At 58.2% G+C, this 22351-nt stretch overlaps 1 protein-coding gene across 2 annotated transcripts in view; it reads left to right on the top strand.

The window, feature by feature from the left end:
• Positions 1-22146, top strand: part of KCNH2 (potassium voltage-gated channel subfamily H member 2) — a 32873-nt gene extending 10727 nt beyond the window's left edge. The window contains exons 3-15 of one of the 2 annotated variants that reach the window (XM_004372732.1): positions 8092-8259; positions 9229-9675; positions 10292-10503; positions 14910-15338; positions 15815-16202; positions 16452-16651; positions 17144-17396; positions 18371-18564; positions 18834-18930; positions 19343-19615; positions 19707-19893; positions 20267-20444; positions 21606-22141. In XM_004372732.1, coding sequence (XP_004372789.1) covers positions 8092-8259; positions 9229-9675; positions 10292-10503; positions 14910-15338; positions 15815-16202; positions 16452-16651; positions 17144-17396; positions 18371-18564; positions 18834-18930; positions 19343-19615; positions 19707-19893; positions 20267-20444; positions 21606-21755 — 3176 coding nt within the window. In that variant the 3' untranslated portion in view covers positions 21756-22141. Of the gene's footprint in view, positions 1-8091; positions 8260-9228; positions 9676-10291; positions 10504-12164; positions 12604-14909; positions 15339-15814; positions 16203-16451; positions 16652-17143; positions 17397-18370; positions 18565-18833; positions 18931-19342; positions 19616-19706; positions 19894-20266; positions 20445-21605 lie in introns of those variants that run through there. The other variant, XM_004372733.1, reaches the window with a different exon arrangement.
• Positions 22147-22351: the final 205 nt, after the last annotated feature.

Below are 22351 nucleotides of genomic sequence, written 5' to 3'. Positions count from 1 at the left end.
TAGGCTTTTTTTTTTTTTTTTAAATAGACTTTATTTTTTAGAGTAGTTTTAGATTTATAAAAATATTGTGCAGAAAGTTCAGAATTCCCATATGCCCTCTCTGCCTGCACTTAATTTCTCTTATTAACATCTTGCATTCCTATGATACATTGTTATAGTTGTTGAATCAATATCAGTACATTATTATTAACTAAGGTTCATATTTTACATTAGCATTCACTCTTTGTGTTGTACCATCCTATACCCATTACCCATCACCATCAAGTTGATTCCGATTCATAGCAATCCTATAGGACAGAGGAGAGCTGCCCCATAGGGTTTCCTAGGCTGCAATTTTTACGGAAGCAGACTGCCACATCTTTTTTCTGTGGAGTGGCTGGTGAATTCGAACCACCTACCTTTTGGTTAATAGCCTAACGCATAACCACTGCACTACCGGGGCTCCTTGTCTAGTCCTATAGGCTTTGACAAATGCATAGTGTCGTGTGTCCACCATTACCGTATCCTACAGAATAGTTTCACTGCCCTAGAAATGCCCCGTGCTCCACCTCTTGACAGCCTTTTGAGTTCACTGTCCTATGAATTGTCTGTTTACATCCTTTGCTATTTTTTCTGTCCAGTTTGTTGTCTTTTGTTCTCGTTGATTCGCAGGAGTTCCTTGTGTTTCTAGAAATACAAATGCATACAGCTGTATATTCAGTATGTAGGCGAGACATTAATTCCTTGCTGAATTGAGGTATTGCAAATGTCTTTTCCCATTCAATCATCTGTTACATTCACCCAACAAAAATACCTAATTTTGATACAAAGAAATTCATGGTTTTTTTGCTTTGTTTGTGCTTTTGAAGTTTTGTTCAAGAAATTTTCTCCATTCGGAGGCCGCAGAGGTCTACATTTTCATCTATTGTTTTACCTTTCTCAGTTGGATCTTTAATCCATCCTGAGCCTATGTCCGTATGTGGTGTCAAGTAGGGATCAAGTGTTATTTTTTTCCGTGTAGTGAGCCAATTTTCCCCACACTGTCTAGTAAGCAGTCTGTTCTTTTCCATTGATTTGTGCTGCCACCTTTATCATAGATTAATTTCTCCTATATCCATGGGTGTCTCTCTGAGCTGTCTGTTGTGTTCAAAATATTTATTTGTCTGTTTTTGCATCAAACCCACATTTTTATAAATACTGTTGCATTGTATATGTCTTAGTATCTGGTAGGGCAAATCCCCCCTCTTTATTCTTTTTAAAGGGTGATATAGTTATTCATGAACCTCTATTCTTTGTGAAGTTTACAGTAAGTTTTTCAAGCTTCTGGAAAGAAAAAGCCCACTAGAGTCTTGATGGGATTAGATTGAATTTATAGGTTAATTTGAGGAGAATTGACATCTTTATGATATTAGAGATCCTGGCCTATCTCTTCATTTATCAGATCATTTCTATATCTTTTATTAGTTTAAAGTTTTGTTTTTCCCCATAGAGGTCTTGTGCATTCTTGGTTAATTCCTGTATACTTTATAGTTTTTGTTGCTATTGTGAAAGATATCTTATTTTTTTACTATATTTTCTAATTGCTTATTGCTGTTGTAGAGAAAGACTATATATTTTTGTAGGCTGATCTTGTATCTAGCAACTTTGCTGAACTCCCTTATTAGTTCTAATTGTTTATCTGTTGGTTTTTTAGGGAGATGCTAGCTTACTCTGTTTATATTTGGGTCTTTGTCATAGGTTTTGATGATCGAACGTTCCTTCTAGCTTTTCTGAGGGCTTTCACATGCACTTGTATTTGTTTACTGGTGCTTCACAGTGTCCTTGGAGGTGGGCAAGTCAGGGAAGGATTACGACTCTTGGTTTAATGATCAAGAAGTGGTGGGCTACTCAATGACAGATGCAAGAGCTGGAATTGGCACAGAGCTTTATCAAGGCCTCCTCCGGCTCTGCCTGAGGTATGCTGGGAGCCAAGATAGGAGCACAGCTCTAGAAGTTCACAGAGAACTAGAGCACAGAGCAAGGGACCTCCAGGTCTCTCCTAGAGGGCAGAAGGCACTCTTGTGTGCCTTCACTGCCCTCAGCCACACTGCATGTGTGTGTGTGTGTGTGTATGTGTATGTGTGTGTGAGGGGGGAGTGGAGTGCAGGTCACAGTGAAGAGGTGCTTGGAAGTGTCACACCCAGTGGGGTTCCTGCTCCAGTGTCTTCTTTACCCAGCATTCCTTGGTGGTCAGCCTTGGAGTTCCATGGTAGCTGTTGATTGTTTTAATATCATGTCTACGAAACACACCTCAGTTCCCATGGTAGTCCAGCCTGCTGTCTAGGGTTATGGTGGAGGAAACCATGTGTTTGAAGTGGGCAAATTCTATGTTAAAGGACAAATTCTATGTTAAAGGACAGACCTCTGGCTCTGAAGGTTAGAGGGTGGGGAGAGGGGCCTATCAAGACTTGCCCATGACTGTGGTGCCCCGCCCCGCCCTGGCCAGTCTATGTCAGTCCTTTGACAAATACACACAGCCCCTGTGAGACCTTGCCCTGGCCTCAGGGATCTGACTCGGGGGCAGTTACCAGGGTATAATTACCTCCTAAATCCAGGATATACTTTTAGAACAGTTCTCAAAGAGAGAGAGCCCTGTGGGCTGGATGGAGGGGTCCCATGGGATCTAGAAGGACTGGTAGGAATTGGAGACATGAGCCTCACCCTGGCTTGGACTCAGCATGCTTGTGTGCACAGGGGTGGGAAACCTAGCAGGGAGGGCAGGCTGCCAAGCCTCTACTGAGGTGGTGGGGAGCAGGGGCTCTGAGAGACTCTGCGGAGGGACAGACCCCAGGAAGCAGGAGGGAGGAGGGGATGAGAGTGGGGCCCTGGAGAGCAGCTGTTTGTGTGTAGACACTTGTGTCCCTTTCCCAGTGATCTGGGGAGGAGACAGGGATGATGACACTGTGGCCCAGAGAGGCATGTGGCCCACAGCAAGTTGGTCCAGGGCTGGGTCTCGGAGCTTTTCTGAGCTCCCTTCTTAAGGCCACTGCAGTGGTGCAGGTGAAGGGTGATGGGGGCTTACCCCACGCAGTGGGCTTGAGGGTGTCTGGATGGATGGAGGGCTGCCCTGGCCATGACTGCACAGAGACCCTGTGGCCCTGTATAGTGTTGGCAAGGTCTCAGCCTGGAAAGGCCAATGCAGGAGTCTGTGTAGATGCTCCTTCTCTGGGAGTTGAGGTCTGAATTGTGGCTGTCCCCAACCCCTGCCCTACAGTGAGTGTTCCCAGGATCTCCGCATCTCTCAGCTCCTGGAGTCAGGAGCATAGCCTTTATACTATTTCTCTCTGTCTCTCATACATGCAGGCACACATCACACCCACACACATGCACACACACCACACCCCTCACATGCACACATGTACACACACACATGCACACACGCATCTGCTCGTGCACTGGCTGGCCTTTCATGCTCCTCCTGTCTGTCCTTGGGCCTGCAATGTCCGCCTTTCCTAGGCCCCCAGCTGCCCATGAGAGTGGCGTTAGTGACACGGTGGCCCCTGGCCAGGAGTGGCTCCCGCTGCATCTTACTGTCGCCGCCACCAAGCTAAATATAGCCTGACAGTGCACAGCCCTGCGCCGGAGACAGCCTCTCTTCCTGGAGGCGGATGGCCAATGGGAGCCCCAGCCTCCTGCCCTCAGCATGATTTTGGGTGTTCCAGGTGCAGCCCTGTTGCAGGAGTGAGGCAGGGAGGGAGGCAGGGTGAGGATGGCTGCCTGCCCAAGGTCACCTTTCCTGCTGGGCCCGTGCCCTGCCTTGGCACAACCCTTCAGTTGCACATCTGCCATTGCTTCTGGCACCCAGGGCAGGGAGTCTGAGGCTGAGAGAGGTGGCTGGCCTGCCTCCAGTCATAGAGCATGGCCTCCTGGTGGTTGGGGTGGAGCATCTCTGTGCCCCTTGGCTCCTTTTCTGTCCTGTTCATTCTCCTCTCCACCCTCCCCTGTGCATACATATTGGGACCTGTTTAACACTTGGCTGAGCACGGGCAGGGGCCAGATCTGTCTTGTTCACCATTTAGCCCTAATACTCTGCATGCGGTAGGCTCATGGTATGGGCTCAGTGAACATTTGGGGGTAGGGGGAGTCAGGATTATACCTAGTTGGCAGGTGAGGATCCCAAGACTCTGACCTGAGGAACTTGCCCAGGATACTCGGCTGTCACCTGCAGGCCCCTTCCCTGCCTGAAAGCAATAAGGCCTGCCCCGACCCCAGCAAAGTGGGGCTTCTACCTGGGGCATAGTCATGGCCAGGGGTGCCTAGAGATAGGGACCTGGGTTTGGGCCTGTGAGTGGCCCCTGGGCACTGCGTGGTGTGCTGGGCGTGGGCTGGCATCATATGAAAGCAAGTCAAGCATTGTGTTCTGATGAGTGCTGGTGGCTCTGTTCCTGCTGTACCTGGAATGTGGGGAGACTTGCTCTCTCTTGGGGTCCTCCCCATTGCCCCCCTGTCCTCCTCAGTGAGTTCATGACCTCTGTGGCACTGCCAGGTGAGTGCCCTCCCTGCCTCACTGGGGCCTGTTGGGATCTGAGGTGAGGCGGGATATGGATGGTTGCTGTCAGTCCATGTCTTCCCTTTCCTTGTCTCTGTTCCCAGGGAGGCAGGGAGAGCTGGGCTGGGGAACTGACTGACGGTGGGGCTGTTCTGCATCAGGCGTGTGTGCCAGGCCAGAGTGGCCACACCTTCAGTCCCTCAGACTGTCCCTGTGCTCGTGCTGTGCTTCACTTTGCGGGCTGCTGTTCGTCTCTGCAGCTCTGCCCTGCAGAGGTGCACCCTGGGGTTCGGGAGGGCCAGTGACTTGCTCTAAGTCATTCTGACTCAATGAGGGAAGGCCACCTGATTCCAAAGCCCGCGTGCCCTCCCTCCACGATCCACTGTGGGGGCGGCCAGGGCGGCCCTCCTGCTCCCTCCAGTCCTTGTCCCCAAGTGGCCCTGGCTCGGCTGCCTCTGGAGTGTGGGCTGTGCCTGCCACAGAGTGGCTCCCAGTGGAATTGCAGTCTTGGCCCTGCTCTGGGCAGCATCGGGGACTTCCTGACATTGGCCTCTTCCCCTGGGAGCTGGGCACTGGGATGGGGGGCCAGGTGAGGTCAGAGGGGGACGAGGAGCAGGAATGAGAGGCCGGGGGTCGGGGCAGGTAGGAACGGGCAGGGCTCCGTGGTCCCGTGGAGATGGCTGGCTGGGCTGCGCTCTGCCCAGGGAGGCACTCTCCCCAGGGCTGCCCAGCCCTGCTTCTCTCACCAGCTTTCTCCGCTGGGGGGAGCCCAGAGGCCAGTGCTCCACTGCGCTCTGGGCTTGGCTCCAGCCTGATGAGCCCCACGCCTGGCCTGGCTGACTCAGCTGCTCTCAGGGACCCCTGCCCAGGATCTGCCTCTTGGGCACCCAGCCCGTGATGGGGTGGGGTCCGCTAGGGGTAGGGAAGCCTGCAATGGGGAAGAGTTAGGGGTGGGTGATGTGGCAGCTCCTGGGCAAGACCCAGCCACTCAGAGAGCCCCTGGCAGGTGTGGGCTACCCTCTCTCCTTCCTTCTTTCCCCCACCCCCCATCTCTGTCTCCCTCAGCCATCATGCAGAGCTCCAGGTCACATTTTGGGAACAAAACCAGGGCTTTGACAGGGTTATTTGAGGGGAAAAATTCCTTGACTATCCGACAAAGAGAGAGGCTGAGGGGGCTCTGTGGGTGTGTCTAGGGGCAGGCCTGTGCGGACAGCATAGCTTTTACCCAGAGTTTCTGTCACATGACCAGGAGGTGGGGGAGGTGGGCGGTGGGGGTAGTGCTGGCAATTTGGGGTTCCAGGGCCTTGGGCTGGGTGGGCTTCAGAATGCAGTTCTGGCTTCTCGCTGAGAAGCTGGAACTGAAGTGGGGGTGGGGCAAGGAGTTCTGAAGTTCATAATTTCTGGGGCCTTGTGTTGGTGGCGGTCTCCAGGCCATCGTGAAGGTTGGGGTCATCTTGGTTCCAGATTCCGGATTTTTCTGAGATGGCTTTCCTGGTGAGGAATGAGCATTGGGGGTCTGGATTGCTGGGATTCTGGGGTGGGTGCTGGGGTCTTGAGGGCTGAAGTCTCCCGGTCTCTGGCCTCTTATTGGGCCTGAGGAGGCTAGTCCCTGTTCAGGCCGCTGCCGGCCATCACCATATTAGGGCATAAACTCTAGGCTGGCTGTCTAGGTGCCAAACGGTCTCCAACTGGGCTGGCCCTGTGGCCTCCTAACACCACAGCTATGCTTCAGCCGGGGCTGTGTTAGAGGCTGGAGGTCAGGGGACAGGAGAGGCAGAGCTGTGGGCCTCCTGTGGTGAGTGGAAGGGGGCGGGGTGGCAGAGCATTCCCGGCAGCCCCTCCCCTGCTCTAGCCTCTCACTCCGTGCCATCCTGTCTGATTTGGCTCCAGGGGACCTCACTGCACAGGTGAATCTGCAGCTGTTAGGATCCTGTCCCTCTTAGCTCTCTCAGCCCCATCCCTGGCAGGTCCTCCCCTAGCCTGGTCAGCATCCCCCAAGAGTCAGGCCTTTCTCCTCGGCCCCACTGGTCCCCTCAGCCTGCTCCCACCACCTCCCAGGGCCTTGTTGGCAGAGTCATCAAGCACTGCCAAACTGAGGGCTGGCTTGAGGTGCCAGCCCTCACCGTTGACTCAAAGCCCCACCCATCACCCCTGCTGCTGGCTGGGATCAGGGATGGGCCTGAGACAGACAGAGCGATGGGGACCAGCCCAGGGAGGTTATGAGAGATGAAAGGGTGCTCCTCTTCCCCTCCCCAACACCACCTCCTTCCCCTCTGCATTGCCCTTCAGGATTACCTGTGATCAGTACCTGCTCCCAGCATGCAGTGTGCTAGGACAAGGTGCAGGCACGGGGGAGTTAGGCTCCTGGAGTTCAGGGAATATGGGGGAACACAGGGTGAGCCGAGACAAGGAAAGGAGAGTGGGGAGGTGAGGAACATGCTTGGGGCCTTGCAGTCCAGAGAGAAGGAGGGGCAGGATTTTAATGCGCTTCTGGGTTCATTAAGGGGACTTCCTGAGCTCAGTGGGCTCTCAGCTTGGCCTTTGGTGGGCCCGAGAGCTTGGCAGGGGTCTATTTCAGAAGTCAGCAGGGGCGAGGGTGTTGGGGCTGCTGCTCTGGACAGGGAGCAGAGGGAGACAGGGAAAATCGGGTCTGACTCATCTAGGAGGGCGTGTCTGAAGGGACCTCACCTGGTGTAGGGCTTTGGTGACCAGAGAGAGACTGGGAGGGAAAAAGTCAAGGACAGAGAGACAGATGAAAGACCTAGAGGAAGTGCTTCTCCCATTCTTTAGTGAAGGATTAGTTTTCTTTATTTCTAATGATGTTGCAGACCAATTCTGGGAAACACACAGTCACGTGCTTGGACATTGTGGCAACGCCAAATTGCTGTAAAGCAATTTCTGTGTGGCTGACACAACAGTTGGGTACTGATCTAGTGAAAACAGAGACACAGTAATAGCTAACCCATCTATACTGTTTAGTATGTGCCAGGCATCATTCTAAGCACTTAGCATGCATTGACTTACGTCATCTTTACAATTCATGAGAAAAGAGCCATTATTATTCCCATTTTATAGTTGAGGAAAATGAGACACACAGAGGCTAAATAATTTAAGGAAAGTGCATAAATGATTAAGCAGCAGAGCTGAGGTTTGAACCCAGCAATTCTGGGCCTAAAGTTTATGGGCTTAGCCACCATGCCACACTGCCTTGCATGAGGTAAAAAGCAAACATGGACTGGGAGGGTAGGGAAAATGAGTGAATGATAAAAAGATGGAGGAATAAAGGGTTATAAGCCAGTGTGAGAGAAAATACGCCAGGGAAAGAGCTAGAGAAATAAGGTAGGCAGAGTGAGAGAAAGGGCAACGGTGTGACCAGCAAGCTGGAGAAGACAGACTGGAGGGAGAAACTCCAAGTGCCAGGCGGACACCGGGGTGAGGCATCAGGGCAGAGGAGACAGAGGAGGGGCAGGGAACTGTGGAGGTGGAAGCGGAAGGCCCTTCCTGGCTCGAGGGTCTGCCTCGCCTGGTTCTGCTCAGCCCCACTGAAGGTGCCAGGTGTCACAGTGGCTGTGCCTGCCCACCCGCAGGGAGCTGCTTCCTGTGCCTGGTGGACGTGGTGCCCGTGAAGAATGAGGACGGGGCCGTCATCATGTTCATTCTCAACTTTGAGGTGGTGATGGAGAAGGATATGGTGGGTTCCCCGGCTCGGGACACCAATCACCGCGGCCCCTCCACCAGCTGGCTGGCCCCAGGTAAGTGCAACCTCATTCCTCAGCTGGCTTAGGAGCATGTCTCCCTTCCCTGAGGCCACAAGGCTGTCCAAGGCCCTTCAGAGGTGGGGAGAGCACGTTGAGGAGATGGCGTAGCCCTGCCTGGCCCAGGATGGACAGACGGGGTGGAGTGACAGGGCCCAGAGTCACAGATCCTTGGGGCAGGATAGCCCGTTTCCTAGCCTAACCTGCTTGGGTTCCCCCACATTATCCCCTGAGACTGCCTTTCTCTCCTGCCTGTTCCTGAGCAGCCCCTTGTGGGCTGCTACCCTATGTGGTTTCTACCCTCTGGGGCTGGTCCCTGGTCTGGTCCCGTTCCCTACTGTGGCCATGGCTCATCTAGGAGAGGGTTTCTGAAGGGTTTTGAGGGGTTTGCTCACCTGGCTGGAGATTTGGTGGCCTCCCTTCATCCCCTTGGTGACTCACAGATCCCCTATCCCCTATCCCCACTCCAGGATGGCTTCCTGGGGTTTAATTTTTCCCTCATATTTTTGGCAAAGTATTGCACCTCTTGGTTCTAGAAGGTCAGTGTTAATACTTCTGGCCCTGCTTGTTCTATAGATGCCTTAAAAGGCTGTAGGGCCTGGGGGAAAGGTGGTGGTGGCATCTCCAGTTCAGATTACAGGCTCCCTTTACTGTGTGACCGTGACTGCATCACACAGCTCATTGATGCAGCCATCTCCTCTTCTATCAAATGGGGATAATGATGCCCACCTAGGCAGTGGTGTTAATCAAGGATAATATATGTAGAGTTGACCACCATGCCTGCTCAAGAAATAAGTCTGTTATTATCCCGAGTCTTAGATTAAGACTGTATTCTCCAAATGTTCTGGGAATTGTTACTAAGGTCTGTGCAGTGCGGTAGGATGGAGGGGTGCTGGCTGCCCACTGCTTTGGTTGTCGCTGTGGGAACTCCAGCCCCCAGGCCTCGTCAGTATCTGTCTTCCACAGGCCGCGCCAAGACCTTCCGCCTGAAGCTGCCTGCGCTACTGGCGCTGACCGCCCGGGAGTCGTCTGTGCGGTCTGGGGGCGCCGGCGCCCCGGGGGCCCCGGGGGCTGTGGTGGTGGACGTGGACCTGACACCCGCAGCGCCCAGCGAGTCGCTGGCCCTGGACGAGGTGACGGCGCTGGACAACCATGTCGTAGGGCCCCGGCCGGCTGAGGAGCAGCGCGCGCTTGTGGGCCCCGGCTCGCCGCCCGGCCGCGCCCGCGCCCCCAGCCTGCATTCGCCGCTGGCGCACAGTCTCAACCCCGACGCCTCGGGCTCCAGTTGCAGCCTGGCCCGGACCCGCTCCGGAGAGAGCTTCGCCAGTGTGCGCCGTGCCTCCTCGGCCGACGACATTGAGGCTATGCGCGCGGGGGCGCTGCCCCCGCCACCGCCACGCCACGCCAGCACTGGTGAGGCTCAGCCGGGGACTGCCCCTGGGGCTCAGTGGGGTCAGCAGCCACTGCTAGATCCGCCTGTGCCAGGACCTCCACTCCCTCACTTTCAACCACCTGGCCTGTGCCTGGGAGGTGGCAATCCCATTAACCACTTATTTAATCCCATAAGTGGCCCGTTACTCCATTAAATATCCATTCACCCTGTTACATTCTTGGACTCACAGAGCCGTCGCTGGTCCCTGGAGCTGACTTTCCAGGGCAGCCTGCAGCTAGGACGACCATGGAGAGTCTGAGGGGAAGGAGAGGCACCCTAGGCCTCTGCCTCCTGCTCCCCTGGTCGGGTCTACTGCCTGCTGACCAGCCTCTTCTTGGGGGCTTTCTCCTCTTCTGCCGTGGCTCAGTTTCCTCATGGCTCCTTCCTTAGAGTGGGTGGAGTCAGACTTACTTGTGCTGGACCAAGCTGTTTCTCAGTGACTCCTTGTCTCCTGAGCTGATTTCCTCGTGGCTTACCTGTACCCTGTGTCCCTGACCTGTGCTCTCCCAGTGTCCACGCTAGCTCTTCCTGGTGATGGCCTGGCTACCCTCTGGCCCCTCCCTGCAGGCCTGACCTTGCTCTCCCTCTCCACCTCAGGGGCCATGCACCCCCTGCGCAGTGGCCTGCTTAACTCCACATCAGACTCGGACCTTGTACGCTACCGCACCATTAGCAAGATCCCCCAAATCACCCTCAACTTTGTGGACCTCAAGGGTGACCCCTTCCTGGCTTCACCCACCAGTGACCGGGAGATCATAGCCCCCAAGATAAAGGAGCGGACCCACAACGTCACTGAGAAGGTCACCCAGGTAGGCACCCACCTCCTTGGCTCTCACCTCACCTTGGAGGAACTTGGAGGGGAAGGGGTGGGCACGTGTCTGGCCAGGGACAGGGAGTCGCTGAGGTCAAGAGGAGAGAATGGAGTGGCTAGCCAGTGAGGGCCTCATGAGGGTGTGCAGATCTGCTGGCTTGGAGGGTCTGTTCTAGAGCTGGGGGTGAGGGAACAGTCTGAGAGGCCCTGGAGAAAGGCAGACTGGAGGGGGCGAGTGGGGGGCAAGGAGGGGAAGGGGCAGCTACAGAGGGTGCATTGATGGGCATGTGGCTCAGAGGTCACAGGGTGAGGGCAGGGCATTGAGGCTGGGCAGAGAAGTCCAGACTTGAGAGGGCCAGGGTGGGCGGAGAAGGCAGCTACTGGGATATGGCAGGGTCTGGCCAGGGTATATGTGAGGCAGATATTAGGCGCAAACCTATAGGAGACTTCAGATTAGAAAGGGCCCGCTGAGAGGGAGATTGGGGCGGGAGGAAGTCAGGAGGATCCTGATTCTGCCAGGGAGAGGGTGGGGGCCAGTGCTACTAGGTATGGCCAGGATGCCCACCTTGGGGCATCCTTCCCACGCGTAGGGAGGAGGGGAAGGTCTGTTGTGGGTACAAAGATATGGAGAGGATCAAGTCCCTGAGTGCTGGCCAGAGAAGAGTAGCAGCCTTTTGGGGCATTGTCCACCACTGCCCCTGGGAGCCCTGGTGGGGCAGTGGTTAAGAGCTCAGCTGCTAACCAAATGGCTGGCAGTTCGAATCCACCAGGTGCTTCTTGGAAACCCTATGGGGCAGTTCTATTCTGTCCTATAGGGACATAAGTTGGAGTAAGTTGGAATTGACTCGACGGCAACGGGCTTGGGCCCCTAGGACAGGGGCAGTCTGGCCTCCTGCCCCCTCCTGGAGCACTGAGCCCTCACAGAAGCGAGGTGATCTTCAACACCCCCACTCCCCAATCCATCCCAGCTTTGTCCCCTCTCCTGCCCCCCTGCAGTGAGTGAGAAGCCTTGCAGCTTGTCCCACAACTGCTGCTGTCCCCTCCCGTCCCCCTTCCAGAAACCTCCCTGGCTGGCCTGTGTGAAGGAGCTGCCCGCGCAGGGCCGGCCTCCCTGTCTGCTCCTGGCTTTGCTCCCACTGTCTCTGGTGCTCTGGGTCCCTGCCAGGCTCTAGCCCCTAGGCCTTGGCTCCAGAACTATCCCCCTCACCCCAGGCCCCATGTCTGGCTGCCTGCCCCCGCCCCCGCCCCCGCTTTTCCACCTAGAGCCCCTGGCGTCTGCCCTGTTGCTGCATCCTGCCTGCTGCCTGCCAGGGTGTGGGTGTGGGTACGTGTGCGCGTGGGTCTGTGTGTGCATGTGTGCGTGTGCTCCTGGCCATGCCGGTCACCGTGGCTGTCTCTCAATCTCTGGGTGTCTCTGTCTGACTCGGGCTTGGCTGGCTCTCAGACCGGCAGGGCGGGGGTGTCGGGGAGACCATTAATCTCCGGTGACAGGCCGGCTGCTGGGTGGAGGGGGAGGGGCAGGGCTGCAGGAACGGCTGCAGCAGAGCCCTGGAGCGGGCCATGGGGGAGGGGGCAGCAGGCCTGGCACAGGGCGCAGGGGCGGGCACGGCGGGCGGGAGCTTGGGTGGCAGGTGGGGGTGGGGACCGTGAAGGAGGAGGGGCCGGGTGCTGGAGCGGAGGTTCCGACCGCGGCCGGCGGAGCTGCTGGGCTGGTGTTGCCGGGCAGAGCGCAGCACCCTGGCAGCGGGGCCCACACTGGGGGGCCATGAGCAGTGTGAGCCAGGTGGGCTGCTGCCCACAAACACTGCCAGGGTGACCCCAGACCCCGGGGCCCAGCCCCGGCCACCCTGGCTTCATGCCAGAGCTGTCCTGGAAGCCAGTCTGCTGGCCTCCGGGGCGCAGCCTGGGCTGGGATTGCTGCGGGGCGCAGGTGGGGGACTGGCTGGGCCCTTGGGCCCGAGGTGGGCAGGCCAGGGGAGCCAAGTCCTCCATGGCAGCCACAGCAGGGAAGGCGAGTGGGACAGGGGCTCTGCAGGCCAGGGCCCAGAAAGGCCGGGTGAGGCGGGCTGTGCGCATCTCCAGCCTTGTGGCCCAGGAGGTAGGTGACCCCCAGCCCTCTCCCTCCTAGGGCCAGGGCACTGAGGCAGGAGGCCAGGGAGTTGGGCAGGGCCCAGAGGGCTCGGGCTCTCAGCGGAACCAGGCCGGGAAAAGGCTCCTGAGAAGCAGGCAGTTCAGGGCGCGCGGTCTGCAGCCCTGCTCGCCACCCTCAGCTCCTGCTCCATTTTCTCACGGCCCGGTGGCTTGGGTGGCAGTGCTTTCAGCCAGGGCTTCCCCATGCCATGGCTTCCATTGCCCACGGCCTTCTAGCTCAGAATGCAAAGGGAGGGGAGAACAGGAATGGAATGGGCACGTGGGCTTGTGGACAGACTGAGGGAGGGCTGGCAGGACAGGGAGAGGGTGCGGGCAGCAGGTGTAGGCGGTGCTTGGTCTCCACAGCTCCTCACTCCATGGTGCCGGGTGGGTCCTGGGTACAGGAGGTGTAGGGGTCCAAGGTTTGGAGCTGAAGTCCAGGAGGGGTAAGGTCTGAGGACTCTGGATGGGTGTGAGGACACGCTGAGCTGAGGGGCCTGCCTCACCTGCTCTGGGGAGCCTGGGGTGCTGGTAGCTGGGCTGTGGTCCCTAGCCCGATAACTCTATAGGCACCCACAGGGAGCCCTCTCTGTCCCCAGCTTCTTTCTGGGGACCTCTGGCATAGAGGTGGAACAGATCTGGGGAGTGGATGGGGAAGGGCTGGAGGTTGGAATCTCCCCCACCCCCCTTCCCCACCACCTTGCCATCTCCACCCCCTTGCACCTGAGTGGGGCCTTGGCGCATATGCTCCTCACAGCTGGGGGACAGGTACAGGTAGGAGTCTTCCCACCCCAAGGTGAGGACCTAGGATTTGGCTTAAACGAGCTCCTATATTCTATAGGGAAATGGGTCAAGAAGTGTATACTGCCTGGCCCAAGGCCATATGGGCAGTGGGTGTTGCAGAGCTGGGACAGGCATCTGTGAAAATTAGGTCAGTGGGTCCAGGCCTTGTACCCCACTCCGGCCCGTGTTTGTATGTGCACACACCTGTGTGCCTGTGTTTGCATGTTGGTGTGTGTTGTAGATAAACTTGGATGAGAGTCACCGATGTTGAGTTTGGTCCAGCATAGCCCCCAGGGGGCTTGGCCTCTTGGTGGGAAGGAGTCCTACTCCAGGGGCCAGGACCACCTTCTACTCCCTTGTCTGCAGGGGCCCTGGCTGGTTTTATTGTCTTTAACTCTCGCTTGACTCGCGAAAGGCCACCACCTGTGCAAACATGTTCCTGCCTTAAAGGGAGGCAGCCTGGGTTGCAGGCAGGGTGGAGGGGGAGCCTGTAAGCCCTTCCACACACCCCTCCCTGCCTGGTGCCTCTGGAGCTCCTGTGTGCACTCCAGGTGCCAGTCCCCTAACTATGGCCCGTCTTAATGTCCAGTTCTTTCCTTTAAGGGGTGTTCTCCAGATAGCACCATCTTGTGAAGCTGGGTTGAGACTCCTGGCTTGAATATGAGGGGAGAGCCCCAGGACCGGGCCCTGGCAGGTGGGACTCTGGGAGCGGTGCTGGCCTCTTTGGCTCTCCAGGGGCTGGGCGAGGCCAAGGGTCAGTTCACAGGTGGCAGCGCCCAGGATGGAGAAGCTTGGGGAAGTCTTGGGTTGAATGATACGTTTGTGAGAGAGGTGCTGAGGGGTAGACAGAGGCTCTAGGGGGAGAGGAGGGGAGCTGGCCTCAGCTCGTCCTTGCCTGGCTAAGGGGCCTGAGACAGGGGGCTGGTACCTTTGGGCCAGTGGCATAAAGAGGCCTTTAGGCCCTCGGTCCCTGGGCCGCCCAGCAGTGGGACTGCCACCGTCATATATGCTGAGACAGTGGCCCCTGAAGCCATCATGCAGGCTAGGAGCCTCAGGCCTTGGACTGCTTTCTGTGCTGAGATGAGGGCGTGCTTGGGGGTAGCATCTAGGGTGGGCAAGGTCGCACGGTAGAGCTGTAGCTTGTGGGTATGGGCCTGCCTTGCTTGTGGAGAGCTTTACTTCTGGGTGTTACTGCTTAGTGCCCTGAACTCAGGTGTGCTGGGGCTGCCAGCCTCCCTGGAGCCAGATGGGGTCCCCGTGCTGCGTGGCATTCTGGGAACTGTACTCCCCACATCTAGGGGTAGCCAGTTGCTGTGGCCAACTGGCTGAGGGGTGGGCATTCTGACTGAAACCTTTTTTGCTCCCCCCCACTTGAGTTCTTCTCCAGAGGCCTCAGCAGAGATGTCACTCCTCTTGAGGTCCCATGGCCTGGCCTCCCCTGCCCTACACCCCATGGGACATCACCCCTCCCTGCCCCTTCCCTTCATGCAGGTGCTGTCCCTGGGTGCGGACGTGCTGCCAGAGTACAAGCTGCAGGCGCCGCGTATCCACCGCTGGACCATCCTGCACTACAGCCCCTTCAAGGCTGTGTGGGACTGGCTCATCCTGCTGCTGGTCATCTATACTGCTGTCTTCACGCCTTACTCAGCTGCCTTCCTGCTGAAGGAGACTGAGGAGGGCCCCCTGGCCCACGACTGTGGCTATGCTTGCCAGCCTCTGGCTGTGGTGGACCTCATCGTGGATATCATGTTCATCGTGGACATCCTCATCAACTTCCGCACCACCTATGTCAATGCCAACGAGGAGGTGGTCAGCCACCCTGGCCGCATCGCCGTCCACTACTTCAAGGGCTGGTTCCTCATCGATATGGTGGCCGCCATCCCCTTTGACCTGCTCATCTTCGGCTCCGGTTCTGAGGAGGTGGGCCTGGCAGGGAGGCAGAGAGGGATGAGAGCAAGTGGGGACAGGAGAGAAGGCAGTGGGAGGTGGTGGGAGGGAGTGGACAGAGACAGAGGGCTGAAGAGTCAAGGCAGTGCCCTACCCACCCCTGCTCCTTCCTCTACTCCACCCCCAAAGGCCCACTGTTTCTAAGTCACACAAAGGACACTGTAAGCTAGTGGGTATGGCTGTGACCACCCGATGGTGCCCTTGTTCTCACCGTGGCGATTATGGTCCCTCTAACCACAAGCTTGCACAGATCCATGAGACCTGTGTACTGGCCCAGCTTGCTGTAGGCACATCATAAAAGGCGGCTCCAGGTATTAGGAGGAGGTCTGGGGAGGAAGTCTTTGGGATCTCACCTCGGATGCCCCTCCAAAGACGAGGACTGCAGAGCCCCCAGCCTGCGGTAGCCCACTCCCTGTTTGCCCTCACACTGATGGCCCCTTCCCCTCCAGCTAATTGGGCTGCTGAAGACGGCACGGCTGCTGCGGCTGGTGCGTGTGGCGCGGAAGCTGGACCGCTACTCGGAGTACGGGGCGGCCGTACTCTTCCTGCTCATGTGTACCTTCGCGCTCATTGCGCACTGGCTGGCCTGCATCTGGTACGCCATTGGCAACATGGAGCAGCCGCACATGGATTCGCGCATCGGGTGGCTGCACAACCTGGGCGACCAGATTGGCAAGCCCTACAACAGCAGTGGCCTGGGTGGCCCCTCCATCAAGGACAAGTACGTCACGGCGCTCTACTTCACCTTCAGCAGCCTGACCAGCGTGGGCTTCGGCAATGTCTCTCCCAACACCAACTCGGAGAAGATCTTCTCCATCTGCGTCATGCTCATCGGCTGTGAGTGTGCCTGGGGGGCTCAAGCTGGAGGACAGTGAGGGTGCTAGCGGGGCTGTCATGGGGCAGCAGGGCAGAAGAGTAAGGCAGGGCCAGAGAGCGGAGGGCTTGGTGTGTTTGTGTGCATACTCGTGCTTCTGTGTGTGTTTCCACTGCGACTGCACAAATGCGGGCATGTATCGTTGACATGGCACAGGGGCTGAGCGAGGGTCCCGCAAACGCTGACAGCCTGTCCCCCTTCCCTGCCCCCAGCACTCATGTACGCCAGCATCTTCGGCAACGTATCAGCTATCATCCAGCGGCTATACTCAGGTACCGCTCGCTACCACACACAGATGCTGCGCGTTCGGGAGTTCATCCGCTTCCACCAGATCCCCAACCCACTGCGGCAGCGCCTTGAGGAGTACTTCCAGCACGCCTGGTCCTACACCAACGGCATCGACATGAACGCGGTGGGCCACTGGCTGGGCTAGATAGAGAGTGGGATGGGGAGGGCTTCCCCTGGCTGAGCGAGCCCTCCTCACGGGCCAGGTTCACACCTGGTGGTTTAGGTGGTCCCGTTAGTGCTAACGACTACCTGAGAGGTGTGATTGCCCACTTTGCCCATGCGCTCACATGTAGTAGAAGGGCCCCCACGGGGCGGGCAGGCACTTCCACGAGGGCTGCCACAGTAAATCCGTACTGCAGGCAGCACCTTGCCTGGGGAGGGTGTGAGTGAGTGTCCCCTTTACAAATAGGAAAATGCAGGCCTAGGGAGGTGAGGGGCGTTCCCAAGCTGGCACAGCTAGAAGGGAAGGAGCTGGAATCCAGCTCACCTGGCCTGGAGCACAGAAAGGGAAGTCAGGCCTGGAAAGAAGAGATTTCCCGAGGTGGAGGGTGGGGTGGGGAGTGGGTGCTCCACGCACTGCGGGTGGAAGCTGAGCTTCCTCTCCCCCTCCACCCAGGTGCTGAAGGGCTTCCCTGAGTGCCTGCAAGCCGACATCTGCCTGCACCTGAACCGCTCGCTGCTGCAGCACTGCAAGCCCTTCCGCGGGGCCACCAAGGGCTGCCTGCGGGCTCTGGCCATGAAGTTCAAGACCACCCACGCGCCACCCGGGGACACGCTGGTGCATGCAGGGGACCTGCTCACTGCCCTTTACTTCATCTCTCGGGGCTCCATTGAGATACTGCGGGGTGATGTCGTTGTCGCCATCCTAGGTATGGCGGGAGTGGGGGCTGGGCGGGAGGTGGAGTGGCCAGAGGCCTCACGGATGCCCACTCTCAGGCCCCCCAAGGCAGACAGCTGAGGGAAGCCCCACCTGGGGTGGGGCATGGCTGACCTCGGCCCGGTTCTCCTTCCCCTTGGTCTCCTCACAGACAGTGAGACCCCATGCTTCCTTAAAGCAGGCTGAAATCAGACCCTCTGAGGTGGGCAGTGGCAGGAGGAGGGGTCACTTGGGGCTGTGCATTGGGTCCACTAGGGGCCTGTGGGTACTGCAGCCTCATGCTGCAGCTTTGCCCATCCTCCAGGGTAAAGGGCGTCCTGCCACTTTCCTCTCACTTGTCCTTTCTCCCTACTGTACCTGTGGACAGGTGCACCTGGCACTGGGGATGTCCTGCCCTCTGCTTGCTGCTTTCTTGGCCCTTACTCCTTAGGGAAGATGTGTCCACTCTTTTGTCCATAGCTCATGGTAGGAACTCATAGAATTTTATATCTTAGCCAGCATAAACAGTCCCCACGTGCCACTAAAACCAAAGATTCGCTGTACACTTGGCCTTTCTACAGTAAGTGGGCCTTCTACATTCTGGTATTTTCTGTTCTAGGCTTGCTAAGCTCTGCCATTCTGTTTTTTTCCAGTAAGGTGATATAATCTGTAGTTTGGAAAACACAGTTTGTGAGGGTTGGTGATTGGGACAAGAGGGTGTTTATGATGTGGGGTTTGGGGGTAGAAGTGGAAGTGGAACCCCAGGATGTCAGGGGCATGGGCAGAGTGGAGCCTCCGGCCGAGCCTAGCGGGCAGGTGCAATCACTGGGAGTGCAAGGATCCGAGGCTCCCATCCTGCCTCTTGGGAGCTGAGAGGGACCGGACTGGCTGTGTGCTGGGAAGGGCGGGGCTGGGCCCAGCAGGGAGTACCCTCAGGGGAGCTGCCTGCTGCCTTCACCCTGAGCTCCTCCCTCCTCTGGTTGGCAGGGAAGAATGACATCTTTGGAGAGCCCCTGAACCTGTATGCACGGCCTGGCAAGTCCAACGGGGACGTGCGTGCCCTCACCTACTGTGACCTGCACAAGATCCACCGGGACGACCTGCTCGAGGTGCTGGACATGTACCCTGAGTTCTCTGACCACTTCTGGTCTAGTTTGGAGATCACCTTCAACCTTCGAGATGTGAGTGGCCTCCCCACCAGGCCCTTGTCTCCAGGAGCCCTGTCTTCTGCTCCTAGCTGTCTGGCCGTCCCCCACACGTTGTGACGTGAGAATGTGGCACTTGTCCTGGCCTTAGCCTCCTTCTTTGGTGGTGCTGTGGCCAGACCTGGTTGTGGCGTCCATGTGGCCACTCTCCGGGCCCCACTACCAGCTGCCCTGTGTGAATGAGGGACTGGGTCCGACTCGGCGGGGTGGGGTGTAGCAGGCCCTGAGCACAGTTTTGGTTGCAGACCAACATGATCCCTGGCTCTCCGGGCAGCACGGAGCTTGATGGCTTCAGCAGGCAACGCAGGCGCAAGCTGTCCTTCCACAGGCGCACGGACAAGGGTGAGGCGAGGAGAGGGAGGGTGGCCAGGCCCCACAGGCACCCCTGCCTCCTCTGGTGTTCCCCATCCTCACCCTATCCTGTGGGCCCAGCTCAGTGTCACCTCCTCCGGCCTGGGCCTCTGTGGTCTTCACGGGGTGGGGGTTCTGGTGGGTGCTGCAGGACAAGGGAGGGTGAGAGGGTTGGTGGTGGGGGTGGGGGGCCCACCAGACCCAGGGGTCCCTGTGCCGTGTGGCTTAGGGTGGAGGGGAGCTCCGCCCACTCTGGGTGGCCAGTCTGCTTGCCTGTGGGGGCAGATGACAGAGGAAACAACTGGGGACAAGCCAGCCTCCTGCGTTGTCCCATCCCAGGCCCTCTCCTGCCCCTCCCCCCTTCTCTCGCTCAGGGACCCTCCCTCTTCTCTGTTTCCCGCAGACATGGAGCAGCCAGGGGAGGTGTCGGCCTTGGGGCAGGGCCGGGCAGGGGCAGGGCCAAGTGGCCGGGGCCGGTCAGGGGGGCCGTGGGGGGAGAGCCCGTCCAGCGGCCCCTCCAGCCCCGAGAGCAGTGAGGACGAGGGTCCAGGCCGCAGTTCCAGCCCCCTCCGCCTGGTGCCCTTCTCCAGCCCCAGGCCCCCCGGAGAGCTGCCGGGTGGGGACCCCCTGACAGAGGACAGTGAGAAGCGCAGTGACACTTGTAACCCACTGTCAGGTATGGGACGGGCCAGACCGGGCAGGGGGCTGGAGTGGGCCATGGGCAGAGTGGGGATCAACCTGGCCTTGCCCCGACTCTCTGACTCCAGGTGCCTTCTCAGGAGTGTCTAACATCTTCAGCTTCTGGGGGGACAGTCGTGGCCGCCAGTACCAGGAGCTACCTCGCTGCCCCACCACCACCCCCAGCCTCCTCAACATCCCCCTTTCCAGCCCGGGTCGCCGGCCTCGGGGTGACGTGGAGAGCAGGCTGGATGCCCTTCAGAGGCAGCTCAACAGGTGAGGCCAGGGAGGAGGCTCAGCCTGGCGCTGTGTGTGTATGTGTGCGTGTGTGTGTGTGTGTGTGTGTGTTTAGAAGGGGCTGTGATCTTGGTGTCTGAGTGTGGATTGCTGGCAGTAGTTAAGGGCACGAGGAGGAATGTCTGCTCTGTCCAGGCCTGTCTGTGTGTTGGGCAGCTGGACCCTCTCCTTCCATCAGAGCTGAGCAGCAACAGCCACCACAGAGGTAGAGGGAGCCTGGGTTGACCAGCCAGCTCCTCAGGAGGGTGGTCCCTGAGTCACAGTGAATGGTGTCTCCTCTTCCCTTGAGACCTAGGGCACCTCCTCCCACATGGCCAACGTGTCTGCCCGCCCTGCTCCTTCCTGCCCTCAGACTAGAGACCCGACTGAGTGCGGACATGGCCACTGTGCTACAGCTGCTGCAGAGGCAGATGACACTGGTTCCGCCCACCTACAGCGCTGTGACCTCCCCGGGACCCGGCCCCACCTCCACCTCCCCTCTGCTGCCCGTCAGCCCCATCCCCATCCTCACCCTGGACTCGCTTTCTCAGGTACGAACTGAGCCCCCAGCCCTGCCTTTTCTGGCCTGTGCTGCCCTCCCTCCGCTGTCCCCACCCTCCCGCAGGCTCTGCCCCGGATGAGGACTGCCTCAGGGGCACCAGGCACGGGGAGGCAGGCCTCAGTGACATGTGCTGGCACACTACCTGAAGGGCCAGCCCTGCTCGTGTGTGAGCAGGACCACGGTCTCCCAGAGAGAACGTGGTGGAGACGGAGGCATGGCATGGGGAGGGGGCACAGCCTGCTGGTGTGACTTTAAGGCAGGACTCCAGGCCTTGCTGTGGCTGACACCCCCCCTTTCAGGGACTCTGGCCCTCAGCACTGGCCACACAGCAGGCTTCTGCAGGGTCTGGCCTTTCTTAGGTGTTGAGGCCAAGCTCACAGGGGAGGCTTTCTGGGCTTCTGCCCTCCTGCTGGACAAGGGGTCTCCGCTGCCCATTGTGCCCAGCTGGCTGAGAGGGCAGCTGTGTCTGGGACACCTCTGACTAGTTCCTCAGGGCCTTGAGAAGGGGTTCCCCAGCTTCCCACTCAGTCCTGATCTGCTCCTTCCCTCCCTCTCTCCCTCCCTGCCTCCTCTGGCATCCGCTCCCCCTCCCATATGCTGCCTGCTCCTGTTTGCAGACACCAAGGCCCACGTCAGCAAATGTGCCAGTCTCCCCTCACAGCCTCCCCCGCTGAGATCACGCCAGCAAGCTTGCAGCATACACAGACCCTCTGCCTGCCCGGCACTCTCCCTGGCCTCCCGCAGCCCTGGCCCAGCCTGTTTCTGTTTCTAGGCCCCTGAGTTCTTTCTGGGCTGGAGGACGGAACCTTGTCTCTCTTTCTGTCCCAGCTCCTGCCCCAACTGAGGGCCTCCTTATCCTGGGCTGGGTTTGGACTCAGCTGCCGTGTTCCCTGGAGAAGGAAGAGGCTATGGCCTGGAATGTTCCCTGGGCCCTGGGCAAGGCACTCTGTGTCAGATTGAAATGCCTTCTACTCCCACTGGGAGCTCATTTCTCTCTTCCAACCTCAACGCCTTTCTTGGTGGTCCCAGTCTGTCTGCCTGGAACCTTCCCTGTCCCAGACTTAAGCCCTTCTCCTGTCCACCCACCTCCTCCCTCTCCCTCCCACCCCTCCGTGGCTCCTTGCCCACTAACACTCAGTGTTCTTTGCAGGTTTCCCAGTTGATGACATGTGAGGAGCTCCCTCCAGGGGCCCCAGAGCTGCCCCAAGATGGCCCCACCCGACGCCTCTCCCTGCCGGGCCAACTGGGGGCCCTCACCTCCCAGCCCCTGCACAGACACGGCTCAGACCCAGGCAGTTAGTGGGGCTGCCCAGTGTGGACATGTGGCTCACCCAGGCTCAGGGCATGGCCTGGGCCCCTCCCCTCTGATGCCTGTTCAGGCGGCCCTGGCCGTGGATAGCACAACTCCTCCCCAGCCCTCAGGACCATCTCCTCCTGCAGTCCCCAGGGCCCCAGTGGGAGGGGCAGGGGCAGGGCCGGGCAGTGGACAGGGGGCCTGTGGTCTCGCCCTGCCCTGGGGGCATTAGCTGGTCTAACTGCCCAGAGGCACCCGGCCTGGGCCTTAGGCACCTCAAGGACTTTTCTGCTATTTACTGCTCTTATTGTTAAGGATCATAATTAAGGATCATATGAATAATTAATGAAGATGCTGATGACTATGAATAATAAATAATTATCCTGAGGAGACTCCAGTGGTGCTAGGAGGGTATAGCCCTCAGCATGCTGGGCCGAGTGTCTACATTCAGGACACACTGTGTGTGCGTGTAGTGGCCCATCTGTGTGGGAATCCGGTGGGGATGACACAGACCCTCCCGAGGCCTTCCTGCCTCATAGGGCCTGGGCTCAGGGGAGTAAGAGCCACACCGGATGTTCGGAGGTTAGAGGTAGCCCTAAGGG

This window comes from Trichechus manatus, unplaced genomic scaffold, assembly GCF_000243295.1.
Source record: "Trichechus manatus latirostris isolate Lorelei unplaced genomic scaffold, TriManLat1.0 scaffold00020, whole genome shotgun sequence".
Lineage (NCBI taxonomy): Eukaryota > Metazoa > Chordata > Mammalia > Sirenia > Trichechidae > Trichechus > Trichechus manatus.
Note: the sequence above shows the minus strand (reverse complement) of the source record. Positions and strands in the feature narration are given on the sequence as shown.